Source organism: Emydura macquarii, unplaced genomic scaffold (genome assembly GCF_026122565.2).
Source record: "Emydura macquarii macquarii isolate MOO-44397 ecotype Brisbane River unplaced genomic scaffold, CSIRO-AGI_Emac_v2 contig_499, whole genome shotgun sequence".
Lineage (NCBI taxonomy): Eukaryota > Metazoa > Chordata > Testudines > Chelidae > Emydura > Emydura macquarii.
This window is the reverse complement of record NW_027130636.1, coordinates 3,259,597-3,273,048: the sequence shown is the minus strand read 5'-3', so window position 1 is coordinate 3,273,048 and position 13,452 is coordinate 3,259,597. Positions and strand designations below refer to the sequence as shown.

Sequence of the window (13,452 nt, the reverse complement as noted above, 5' to 3'; positions counted from 1 at the left end):
AGGGAGCCTCCCCCTCCCACCCGAAAGGGCTAAAAATAACGTCGGTGCCTCCTGCCTTGGAACCGGGGCCCTGCAAAAATCAGAGAATACCAAGGCCAGAATTAAAAGGTGGTGGGGAATGGCATCTCTCACTGCCCTGAATGGGCGTCTGACTCTGGCTTTTGCTCTGTGTTGGGGCATTGACCCTGAGGAAATCATGCCGTTTTCTTCTACCGAGAAACATGCTGGCTGAGCGAGAATCAGCTGATTGTTTGAGGGAGATGCACTGACTGCCGTTGCATCTGGGTAGTTTCTTTGCATGGCGACTGCGGAGACCAGGCTGCCTGGCCAGCAGGAGGTGACTCACCTGCAACCCCATGGCCGAATGGCCAGCAGAGCCTTAAGGCACTGTATCAGAAACTCTCCACCACAGCTCATCTAATCGCTGCAGGGCTCTGTGGGGCTGCCTGATGAACTAGCGGTCTCTCTGGGAGACCATACGCTTTCTATGGATGATGGTGCCAGACCGATGAAGGTGTGTTTGGCTCACGAGTGTCTCAGAGGGACTCTCAGGCAGCTGATCTGTTAGGCAAGTGAACTGAAACGCTTGCAAAAGTCACAGCCAGCCTGTTTGAAAACGGACTGTGGTTGGGAGAACAGGCCGGTTTTTGCCAGCGTCCTGCCAAGGGTCCTGTATTGCTTTTGCTTGCCCAGGTGCCACCCACCAACATCAGCCAGGGTGTGTAGCTACAGGCAGACCTCTCCCTGCGTCAGGAGAGCAGGGCAGCAGCTGGGTGCCTGGATTACTTCGCTATGAGGCAGCGTCCCCAGGGAAGGGCTTACCGAGCTGTCCAGCACGCCATTGCCATCAGTGTCGTAGAGACGAAACATAACTGTGAGAGACACAAAGACACAGGACATTATGGACCAACCGGGGTGGGGGGAGGGGAGCTCTGTGGGCTGCCCCTTTGTCTGCTGGCACTTGCACTGGGGGCGGGGGACGCAGCCATTGAATCTGCAGCCTCCAGCCCTGCCGATAATTGTTGTCTCAGGGCAAGTTTAAGCCCCATGGTTCCCAATGCTCTTCAAAAGGTACTGCTGGCTTGGCCATTCCAGACCATCCCAGAGGAGCTAGTGTGGGGAAAACAGACACCAGCCACGTGCAGTATTGTCTAGAGAGCTGCCCTGGGCCCCAGCAACGCGCTACCCCAACCCCCTTGCTGCCCCAGGCTGTCCCAGGCTACCCCTGGCTGCGTTTTCTAACTGGGAGGTGGGAATATGGAGCAGCCAGCTGTTCCTCTCTGCTCAGCCAAGCCCAGTCAGCTGGACACTGGTCTAAATCCCACCAAACCAGGGGTACACGGATGGAGCGAGAACCCCGGGACCAGGCCGACGCAGTGCTGGATCTCTGTGGAATAGTGCGGGCCTGAGCCTGGGGTCATGCAGCACGGACTCAGGCCCACTCGCCCTCTTCAGCGCTCCGCCCCGAACCCCGGCGCAGGAACATCGCCTGCCTCGGACTGAGAGAGCCCCAGCAGAGGACGGCTCCCCCCGCCCCACGACGGGAAGCGAGACTGTGCAGCTAGTGACTGCCGCAGGCCAAAGGAGGCCACGCAGGGAGCCCCGCCCTTTGGTGAAGTTCAGGCAAATGGGCCCTTTCTGAAGGCTTCTTCCCATTCTGGCTGATTCCCCATCCTGCTTAACCCAGGCCAAGAGCTGAAAAGCAAGGCACGCTGAAACCAGTGGCTGCAACCAGGACCGCCAAGGAACGGAGCTAGCAAAGGGAGCTGGTGGCCAGAGCCTAGCGGACAGCCCGTGTGCGTGGGTGACTAAATGAAACTGCCCCGACAAGGTGGGTGCCGGTCAGAGCCCTTTCCCCTTCCTTGGCATCTGCCTTCGGAGCGTGTGCTGGGAGCAGCACTTCTGCAGTCTGAACAAGAGACAAAAGAACCGCCATCAAACCAATATGGGCTCAACAAACATTACTCCAGAAAACTAGAGAGCAAGGCATGTGCTATACAGACAGTGCGGCCTAGTGGACAGACCCCTGGGCTGGGACTCAGGAAACCTGGTTCCCAACTCAGTCATCAGCCTGTTGGGTGACGTTGGGCAAGTCACTTCCCCGCTCTGTGCCTCAGTATCCCCATCTGTGAAATGGAGCCAATGATAGTGAGCACCTTTGTAAAGCATTCTGAGCTCTACGGATGGATGGTGCCAGATAATAGCTGGGAGCATATCACTCCTCCCTGAGTGTGGAAGGAGAAGCGAGAGCACAAGTGACAGGCATTCCCTGCACACCGCAGGCATGGGGGAGTCCTGAAGAGCAAACGTAATTATTTCTGAGCCTCAGATAAAGAAGGATTCGAAGGTGATATTGAACTTCTCTAGCCTGACTTCGCCAGCCAGTAAATTCTTGGCACATGGGGAAGTGCTTGTTTTAATCCTCGGAGGTAAACTCTCCCGCAGTGGGGAGGCTAAAACAGCTGGACACTTGTGCTCCAGGGTTGGACTGGGTCATCTCACCATGCTGGGACCTTTTCCTAGAGGCTGTGGCTTGTGTTCCAGCATTTAAGGTTTTATTTAAAAAAAAAAAAAAAAAAGAAAAGAAAAGTCTTTAGCACTTTTGGTTACAAAGACAGCCTTTCAAATACAATCCCCACTTAGGCCAGTAGAGCGATATCTGTCTGAGTCTGCAGACAGCCTGGGACAATAGCTCTGAGATGTCTGAACTGCCCTGTGCATTTAAAGAGATGTTTACTCTGGAGTCAAATGATGGCACTTTAAATAGCAATATTGCTACTCTTTCACTGTTGATCAGAGTCTGAAAGACAGGAAAGGGACCATCATATTATGAAGAGATACACGATGTACTGTGAATGGACATTTAAGCTGATGTCATGAGCAGCATGCGGGAAACGATCCCTGCACATTTTTTCAAATCTCCTTGCTGCCAGTGCTGCTTTCAAGAGCAGTAGCCGTTGTGTAATCTAGTGAGCTGTGGGTCTCCATCGTCTTTGCCTGCCTTTGGGCTTTTTCCCTGCATTAGAGTGATGTACACAGCCAGTCTGAGAGCAGTAAAGATGGCAGAGATGGAATTGCTCCAATAAACACTCCTTAGAGCCAACATCTATTTATGTAGGGCCACTAGAAATTGTGCCACAATAAAAATACATTTGAAGATGCTTTTAAGATGGTTTCATAAACCACTCCAGCAAACGTTCCCCCGCCCTGCCCCACCACAGTGGGCATCATCCCCAGTCTCCTACAAAAAACGAATCCCAGCGTCCTTTAGAAAAGATAATAAAAGCAAAGGACAAAGCAGGCCACAGACACTTGAAGGCAGCCTGGTGCAGTGCTTAATTTGTGCCAGGGCTGAGCCCCGGCACCTCTAGGCTTGGCAGTTCATAGCCCCAGCACCGCTGGGCTTGCCATGTCAGTTCTGAAAGTCAAAAGATCGCTTGAGCCCCGGCACCGCTTTCAATACAAATTAAGCCCTGGCCTTGTGCAGTTGCACTGCCCAATAATATGGCAATGACCCCGTCCCCGTGCAATGATTTGGTCCGCATGACCGCAGATAGACATGGGCTGGGAGCAGCCGTTCCTCGGCACAATGACCTACTCTCTGCTCAGCTTCCTTCTGCCACTGACCTTTGTGTCAGCTAACAAGCAATGGCACGACGCAGGCAGTGCATTTGCGAGTGAATGACTAAAGCAAGCCTCAGGCAGAAGGCCAAGCAACTGTAATGAGCACGACGGAAGAGCTGAGTAATTACCCCTCAAAGATGCATGGCCTTTCTGGTCTTACTGCCGTTAACAAACACTCTATCAATAAGTCTTGTGCATTTTCTGGGAACCGTTTAAAATAGACCATTGCTAGCTCCCATTATCCCCTGCTGTGCACTCTGGCTCCCCAAGGACCCTGTCTATGCTAGGGACACGCTCTCAGAATTTCCCCTTGGTGCTTGCTCCGCTGTCATCAGCCACGCTGGGAGCCCTAGTGTAGACAAGTCGCCAGCAGCGACTGGTGACGGTGAGAGGGTCCCAGAGCCCTGCCTCCAGCCCAAGCCCAGATGTCTACCCAGCAATGAAACAGCCCTGCAGGCAGAGTCCCACAAGCCTGTGTCGGCTGGCACAGGCTGGCTGTGGATTTTTCTTTGCTGGGTAGATGGACCTTAAGTGCCTAAACTCCTTTTGTGAAGGAGACTTAGGTGCCTACATCTGGTAGGCATTGACTGCTAAGCACAGCACCGCCTCAGTACCTCTAAAAACCTGGGCTCCAGTCCCAAGCGTAGAGATGCCAGCGTTCAGCCGGGCTGCAGTGTTCTGAGTCACGTCTGAGTCATGCCAAAGGACACTGTGAACTGGGTGAAATACGCCCTTCTGTTGACCTGATAAGGATGGGGCTGTTCAGTATGTGGGCAGTGGAAGACTGAGGAGGGCCTTAATTGGCCATGTCCTTGCTTGCCACAGCTTGGGTTCGGCACAAGATGTGAGAGGTTCCCTGGATGTTCAGATGAAATGTTCAGGGCCTGTCAGTCCTTACCAAGTTCCAGGCCTGTCGTCGTATAGGGAGGAAGCGCAAGGGAGTAAGAAGATACGATTCCTACTCTCTGCTCTACCACAGGCTCACCGGGTGACCTCTGACAAGTCGCCCAGGGCTAGATTTCATCGGGACTGGTAGGACGTGCAATTCGCTGGAAGCCAGGGTGGGTACCACAGTCTGACCCATGCCCTGGGCTTCCCCAGAAGCCTGGCAATCCTCCCCATGCAGGGGCATTGTGAGGCTGAAGATGCGTGTTGAGCATGCCAAGATCCATGGGCAACGTGCCAGAGATGAGCTGTAAAATATCAACTCTGACAAGAAAAATCTTACAAGTCCAATGTCTTTCTCCCATCCTCTCCATGCAGGGTGTTGATGTGCTGCCCATCTCTGCTGTACAAGGTGAAAAGCCAATTCACCTATTTTGTCTTATATTATTAATGATGGGCTAGGGCACCCAAAGCCTCGGACAGGGATTTTTTTTCATTATTTTAGATTGAAATGAATAAAATGTATCAATACCAGGAACGAGACGTGGCAGGAGTGTGCCTCTGTGTCTCTGAGCAGGATAGCTTTCCCCGTATTTTTTCCCCAAGAAAAGTTTTGAATGAAAATTTTACATTTGAATTTTTCCCAAGGGAATGTTTTAAAACAAAAATGCAATGGCTGGTTCATTTCACTTTGATCAGAAATGTCCATTTCCATTCGGTTTTACAATCAAAACGTGGTCAACATTTTGGAATTTAGTACTTTCCCCTTTCTCCCTCTTTTTTACCCTGGACACAATAGAATAAATGTTGTCTAGCGGGTTATTTTTTCACTCTTTTCTTTTTCCAGTTGTGACTTTTCAAAACTTCTCCAGCTTTGGAAAAGTGACAGAGAGGCAACATCTGCTTTGAAACACTGCCATGCAATGCTCAAGTCCAAATACGAAGCCTGGGGACAGAAGAGCTCGCTGCCAGCTCGCAAGCCTGGCTTTCTCACCAAGAGACGTTGGCCCAATCAAAGCTATCACATCACCCCACTTCTCTCTCTAGTATCCTGGGACTGATATGGCTACAACTACACTGCATACACCATTGACAGCAATAGGCGTGTGAGTGACAGCAGAACGATGGCAGACACTGAGGTGTCAGCTGTTTTCTCTTTTAAATATTGCTACTGCTCCAGAAAAGCTCCTCTCGGATACATTTTGCCTGAGCCCAGGTTACAGGAAAGTCAGGTGCATTGCTAGGGTCACAGGGAATGGGTGGTTCAGCTGGGAACACAAGATGCTCCCTGCGCTTACAGTCTTTTTTCCTTTCTCCCACTTACCCACTAAGAACAGCCTTTCGGAACCAGTCCTCCCAGCTCTCCTCCCAGCACCGCCTTTAAACAAGTCACCAGCAGCCAGGTCTCTGGCTCACGTGTCCACCAGTACTTACACTCCAGCTTGTCCTCAGCCCGGCCCCTTTCCAGCAGTGACAGGTAGCAGACAACATCCTTCAGGTAAGCTACCTGAGGCACGAGGGCCGGCGGGTGTGGATTGGCCATTTTCAGGGAGTTGTGGGTCTTGCGCAGGCTGAACGGTAACCTCTTCTCCAAGCTTTTCGAGCCTGTTGGAGGAGAGGAGAAAATTCAAAGCCATGCCACATTGCCAGGACCACCCTTCCTGATCTTTCCCCGCGTGATCTGACCCCCCACCAAAGCATTATGTGCTGTCCACAGACTGGGGCTCAGCTCCTGGCTACTACTGAGAGAATGGGAGCAGAACGTGTCAAATCTTCCTGTCTTGTGGTATTTTCACACTTCCATGGCAATCTGGAAGGGCAGAAGCGGGCAAATAGACATGCAATAATAACAAAAAGCCCCGCTTATCCGGACCCCGGGAGAAATTGTTGGGGGTGGCTGAAATCTGGGTTGGAACAGACTTTGTCCAGGCTCATTTGCCCATCCACAATTATGACAGGTACCATGCAGGTGCCAACTAATTTCACAGAGGCCAGCAGACAGCTGTCGATGGGCGTAATGCTCAGCCACTAGAGGATCGCAGACCCAAGGCTGAAAGGCAGACCTTTTGGGACTGCTGCAGCTGTGTAAATAAGACACTGAGCGATGGCGTCTCAGTGGGAAGGGAGATCCATGTCTCAAGTCACACGCAAAGGTGCGAAGGTGCTATGGGCCCTACTGCTAGGGAACCGCTGCTCCTGCTGGGATCGGACAGACCACGCAGGCGTCTCCGGGTACCTCGTTTGGGTCGGTGTTTGGAGGATCAAAACCCCATGCCCGGAGAACATCCCCAGGAGGGCTCTATTCCCTCACAGAGTCCAGACTCCAAACCTCCGCCGTGCCCTGTGCAATGGTTTGATTCTGAGACACTCCCCACAAATTAAGAGCCCCAGTGTCAATGTCCCGGTTTCTCTCAGCAGCCGAGAGAACTGGCCCAGCTCCTGAGGGCTGCTGGAAGTGCCAAGCTTGCTTTGCAGCCAGGTTGCGGCCTGAGGGGTCCCATTTATCTGCATCTCTTCTCCAGGGGATGGAAGAAAACTCAATCCCGGACGCTGGCTTTTGCCAGCATATCCAGCCTCATGACTGCCCCTGAGAGAGGCCAGGCGCCCGCGGGCTGAGCCAGAGGCAGGCTCCACAGCTCACCTGGTGACTGCGGGGTGAGCACGGACCCAGCCGAAATCTTCGAGGACCCTGACGAGTTGTGAGCGGAGAGGGTGCCGGCGGTGGATTTCTGAGAGGAGGACCTGGACCAGCTGGGAGAGGCGTTCCCGAAGGCGCTGGTGTTGGGAAGAGGCGCAGGGGTCAGAGAAGTGGCCTGCTGGTCTGCGACGTTAGCTGGGGAGCTCCTGGGCTCAGGAGTGTGTCTTCCCATGGCACTTAGGAATGTTTTCCCATTGATCCCTGCAAAGCAAACATGGTCACGTGGAGCAGGTGACATCAGCGCCCCAAACCCACCGGACTGTCCCTAAAGGCAGCTCCTCAGAACAGACTAAAACAAAGGAGCAGGCCCCAGCACACGGCTCCAGAGAGATGCTGGGCTCAGACGGTGCCAGGTTTGGAGGACTTTTCTCCTCAAAAGAAAAGGAAGACACAGAGAAAATTTCACCCATGGCTCTGTGGAATCTCCCCACGTGATCTGAAAAACCCCAGCTGGGTTTTCAAGGCTGGCCTGCTGCGGCGTCACCTCTCTGCCTCTCTCTCCACTTACCCAAGGGACTTTGGGGGGAAAAGGGCAGGTCCTGTGGGGTGCCGTGCTGGTGGGGAGGGCAGTGCACAGAGTACATGAGGAGCAGTGGGGCTGGTGATGAAAGGCCATCATGGAAAAGTCCTACAGACTGTAGCAGGGAACGCCAGAGGGCTAAATAACAGAGAATGCCATCACCCGAGTTACCCCATAGTCCCCCTATAACACTGATAGGGAGACACATCTCCATTCCACTCTATAGGACACATACAATCCTACAGACAGCATCTCAATTCCCTAGATAACTGGAACCTAGCCCAGCAGGCAGTTACTAGGAGTCGCTGCCTCGGGGACAGTCAGCCTGGCCTTGCCTAACGGGGCCCCGGATTCCTCACACAAGAGGGTCCATGGTGCCACTGCGTCCCCTGGCCTTTGAGCTGGGCTCTCGCTGATGTGTTGCTCGCTGGCCAGAAGGCGTCGCTGCAGGGATGAAATTCCAGCTCCTTGGCAAAGCAGCTTTTCACATTCGTCCCAGCATAGGGGCTGGGGAAGCTCTCCAAGGTCAGAGAATTCCTTAGGCTGCCGGGCCCCACCCCCAGGTGTTTCGTGGCACTCCGTAGAACTCCTGGCATATGAGATTTACAGGTCCATTCTAGACCTGCAACTCCCTAGTGTGCGTTTGAAACAGCTCAGCACCTCTCCCTTTGTACTGACTGCAATTGGGAAAGCACCTGGCCAGGTTAAAGAATAATGCTTACTGTCTTCTTTGGCACCCAGCAGACTTGAGCGATACATTTCCCTGCACTGTAACACCAGACATATAAAGCTGCACAACAACCTTTCCAGGCCAGCCATTGGGGGGAGGGTATGTGTATTGGAGAGGGGGAGGGGGCTGGTCCTTGGTAAACACCAGAGACAAAGCTGGAACTCAAGCAGTGTGGAAACTTGTTTGTTTGTGTCTATTGGTAGATTGCTTTCCCTCCCGCTTTAGTTGGGCTGAGAGTCCACATATCATGCCATGAGTCACAAACACAGTGGGTACCTGTGATGGGGGCGCAGGCCACTTCAGTCTGGATGGAGATGCCCGCATCAATAGATTTTGGCTCTAACCACACAAGAGAATAAAAAGAATAAATACACTGAATTTATCTGCAGTCATCTGAGCATTAAGAGAACTAGTGAAGTAATCCTCTCCCCACCTTTTATCCAATGTCCCCTACCTGGAAAAAAAAAGTCAAGGAAGTAAAGCATTTAGTGATAAGCTGCATACAAGGACTTCTACCATCTCATCACAGATATGTGAATTCCCTCAGAACCACATGCGCACATTGGCTTTTGGCGGGGGATACTCTATCATCATGTTAAATATTAACTTTACTCCACTTTAGAGACATGGCATCGGCCTAGTCATTTGGCACTGGGGGGGTGAGATGTTCCTCTGAGAGGAGCTGTGACAGGAACATGCTGCATTCCTTCTTCCTGCCTATTTCCTCCAGAGTCCTAGGCTGCACCGCCCGTGTCGGGGCGCGAGGTACTGCAAAGCGCTGGATCCCTTTGCGAACCTCACATTGCACTAGCCCATCCCAGTGGGCTGATGCTGATACACGGCACTGACTGGGACCCTCAGAGAGCATTTGTTGCACAGTCATTGCCCGGGGCTGCATACCAGCACATGCCTCCCGAGAAGGCTGCATTATACTAAGCTGTGTCCAGCATCTGCAGCCCCCTGCAATCTTTTTCAAGCTGAAAGTGGGACCAACGCTGAGGCTCCAGATGATATGCCTTGGCCCGGCCACCACTGTGAGCGCTTCAACCCTGTGAAGGCCAGGCCGGATCTTCAGGAAACATGACGAAACTCTCCTCTCTGAGGAAGCCTTTCTACCATCAACAGGACGACATTCACAAAGCATGTGGCAGTGGCTTAGGTACTGCAGTGACGGGCAGCAATGCAAAACCCTCAAGGTAGGCAGGAGTGCCGCAACACACTGGTTGCACGCTTAGTACAGAGACACACCAAGGCTGCACGGACCATAGGAGTGCCAGCTGCACAGCTCTGCTCGGGGGGGGCTGGGCGGGGGTCATTAGACCTGGCTCTACTTCAGCAGCTTCTAACAATTTACAATCAGTCAAACTGGAGACCTAAGTCACTTGCGCGTCCCTTCCAGCCACTGGGAGCTAAGGTCTTCCTAGCAGCCTCTTATGTGTGCGCATCTATGTAATGGCGTGTGTTACTGGAATATTAAAATTAAAGCGGAATATAAAGGTTGGAGAACAAACTCCCGCCACCTCCAGTATACGGGATTCATCGCCAGTAAGGCCAGAGGGACCATGAGATCATCTACTGTGAACCCCGGCATCACAGGCCAGCAGATGCCACCTTCCATTTCTAACCTAACGCAGCTGCATCCAACACACGTCACAAGTTGCTGGGCCCCATGTCGGCTGCCGGCATGTGGAGCAGACAGGAGAGCAGGAGCCGGTTAGATGTCGCTTACCCAGCATGTTGAGCTGTGAGACGGTGGAACTTTGCCTCTGAGACTCCGGGGTATACTGGCAGATCTTGCGTTTGAAGGACATGAAGAGATGCTGGCAGAGCTCCTCGGGAATATCCACCTCCAGGTACGTCTTCATGAAGAGCCGGAACCCCTCATAGTCAATGGGCTACAGAAGGGAGACACAGGATGCTGTTAGTAATGCCCTAACCCTCCCCCTGGGCCTGCTCAGATGGGACAGAGCTGCTTTTCCTCCACTCCCTTCAAAGCGTGGCTTTCACAGGGCGGGTCACTTCCCGCAACACGCTCCAGCCAGAATGCGCTAAAAGGTTTGCTTGCCATTGCCAATGGCTGTGCCCAAGGGGTATGAAACCGGGAGCTGCTGCCCCGTGGGGAACCCTCACCCACAAGCCTGGTGGAAGAGGCGCAATCGTATTGTGAACACCTGCACTGGCTTGCGAGCGGTGGCTCACGTGGATGGAGCTTGGCTTGTGGGAGGTTCTCCCCTCGCCCCCGCCCAAATGTAGCCCCTGCCGTTGGCTGTGATGCTTTATCTCCTCCGCACCTGGCTGCCTGCCCTGTGAGCGCTGAGGCCAGGTCCCCCCATGCATGCACAACTGCTCGCATGTGTCAGACAGCCAGGTGCCGTTTTGTGGAGCTACGCTGCAGCGACTGGAAAGGGAAAATGGCTCCACGCTGCCCTTCCCTCTCTGCGGGCAGCACTACTAGCACGATTCTGCCCGAGCTCGCCCAGTCCATGCTGGGGCAGAGGGAGACGATCCCTTCTCTCCCCTGGCCCAGAGAGGAGGGGTTACGTGGCTCCTTGGCCATCTCTTGGGAAGCAGGTCGTGGAGCCCAGGAACCTTCCCTGTCCTTGGCTGTCCTGGAGAAAGGCGAGCAGACGTTGGGAAACCGCCAGCCTCCCTCTTCTCACAATCCCTCTCGGGGCTGGACGCAGGCACGCAGGCATGCCTGGCCCCAGAGAAAGGGAGCTAATGCGAACTGCCCCCTTCCCCTCAGCTCCTGGCGGACAGGAATCCCCCCCACCTCGCAGCATGGCTGAGTCTGACTGGTACCCGCGCCGGCAGTGCCCATGGAGGGGAGCCCCACCCGGCTCTTGTCCATGCAGCAGTGCCATTCTTCTGTCCCCCGCACGGCATGCCACTGCACACAGCACTGAGCTGAAAAGGGCCCTGAGGAGGGACTAGAACACGGTGCAGCTACTGCAGGAGCTGAAAGTTCTCAGCCCCAAGGGAAGCTTTCTGAGGAGAGGTGCAGGCCCAGGCCCAGGGGGGCCCCCATCCAGCACAGACAGGCACCCCACTGAAGTCAAAGGGACTCGGTGCAAGTGCAGGTTTCAACCCGCCTGGAGGCAGTTTCTGGTGTGGGACCTTTTCTTGTTCCGCCCCCACTAGATCATCCCCCAGGGTCTGTCTACAAAGCAATCCTGGCATCTAAGTGCAGCACGTGGAGAGAGGGCAGGGCGCTTTGATCTAGCTAGCTCACGTACCAAGGGCAGCACGGGCTGTGCCGATCTGCTGCGGACCCTGGGTGCAGAGCCGGGCGGTTTGCCCGTGGTGAAGTCCATGCTGCTCTCTGAACTCAACCTAGCACAGTCCACACGCGGTGATCATCCCCCGTTGCAGTGTAGGTGTGCCCCAGGCCAGACCGCTTAGTTTTTTAAATCTTTCCTCAGCTATCAAACCCTCCCATCTCCTGCCCACTGTGCATGGCATATCTCAGCCCTGACCCTGCTCAGACAGCGTTTTCTGCATTCAATTACACACAAGTTCATGACCAAAACAGACTTTTGGCTTAACATTTCATGACAATTTGCCTGTGGCACGTAAGTATAAACACCTCCATTAACTCGGGTGGTGTGGACACAATATCTCACGTCCTGGGGAAGCGGCGTTACAGACATTCAGTGATTTCTTCACCCCATGGAATACCCTGCCTCTGCGGCACATGGGCTAATGTTGTGTCTGCAGAACGCCATGCACGTGGCTATTTGAAGGGATTTCTATATGGACTCACTGGCCATCAAGGTGGGACGGTACCCCATGCTGGGTGGCGTGAAGGAGTGTACAGACCCGTCTCAGGCCTGGCAGGGAGACATCAAACCCCTGGCGTCATTGCAAAGATACTCTGGTAGTGGTAGAGTTGCCTGCCAAGTGCATGCCTCGCTGCCTTCCACTCTGCTAGAGGGGAGAGCTGGCTACCCAGCAGCCGGGGAGTTGCCCTTTGCTTACTGTCTCGTGGCATCTGGCTGAAGCAAGGCATCTCTGCTTGGACAGGAGGGAGCCATGTTGGGGCCCTAAGAGGTGATCCCCTAACAAAAGCAGCCCTCCCTGGGCTCTGTACCTTTCTCCTGGTGCTGACTGGTCTTTATGGGAACCCGCTTGCCACAGGTGTGTGGGTGGGTGATGACGACCCTGGGGACTCCTAGCTGAGCATGCAGAAGCCAGCATGCAAAGCAGAAGCTAACAGCCTAACCACACCCGCCCACCACAATTCAATTGGGGAGAAGAAGGCAGGTCTCTTACTTGGTTCAGGGTATCTTGCTTCTGCGGCAGATGAGAGCAGAGAAAACAGAGAGGAGAGGTTAGTGAGTGGGTGAAGGGAAGGACCCAGGCAATGCCAGCCTGCACCCAAAGACAACGGCAGGGTTACCACCTTGCTTGCAAGTCTCGTGCTATGTTTTTCGGAAAGCCCCACCTGCTGGAGTCAAGAGATCACATGAGAATCTCAGCTTTCACTGGTGGGCAAAGGAAGTTTCTAGCCTTCACGGTTGCAGAGAAAAGCTTGAAAGTGTGACCCGAATGTGCCCTGAAAACTCAAACACTGGGAAGAAAATTAAAAGAACCCAACATTTATCTGTCTCTTAAGCTAATCTCATGATTTGGGGGGACCTGGCTCGTGATTTGTGAATGTTTGGGGTGGGGGTGCTGGAGAAGTGGGGAAGAAATACCTTTAAAGAGCTAAAATAAAACACAAAAGTAACCAGCTGGTGGTTCTGCTGCTGGGTCCAAGGAACCCCCAACCTAACCCTGTGCTTTGCACTGCACAGCCCACGCGCTGGAATGGCCCAGTGGCTGCCTTGGGCAGAGCAGGTTGCAGTTTGACCTGCTCAATGCCCGTGTGTGGAGGAGAGCACCAAGGCCAGCACTCTGCCATGAACAGAAGTCAGAAGATGACACTGATGCGGACAGAGTGCGCTGAGAAAAAAAGCTAGTCGGCAGGGCAGGAGGGTGTGCAGAAGCCATGAT

At 53.7% G+C, this 13,452-nt stretch overlaps 1 protein-coding gene across 3 annotated transcripts in view; it reads right to left on the bottom strand.

The window, feature by feature from the left end:
- Window positions 1–13,452, bottom strand: part of DGKG (diacylglycerol kinase gamma) — a 97,875-nt gene that overhangs the window by 68,408 nt on the left and 16,015 nt on the right. Inside the window, exons 3-8 of one of the 3 annotated variants that reach the window (XM_067538627.1) lie at window positions 12,730–12,750; window positions 10,187–10,352; window positions 8,734–8,796; window positions 7,151–7,408; window positions 5,944–6,114; window positions 823–872 (exon numbers count right to left, since the gene is read on the bottom strand). In XM_067538627.1, the coding sequence (XP_067394728.1) occupies window positions 823–872; window positions 5,944–6,114; window positions 7,151–7,408; window positions 8,734–8,796; window positions 10,187–10,352; window positions 12,730–12,750 (729 nt within the window). Of the gene's footprint in view, window positions 1–822; window positions 873–5,943; window positions 6,115–7,150; window positions 7,409–8,733; window positions 8,797–10,186; window positions 10,353–12,729; window positions 12,751–13,452 lie in introns of those variants that run through there. The other 2 variants (XM_067538629.1, XM_067538630.1) reach the window with 2 other exon arrangements.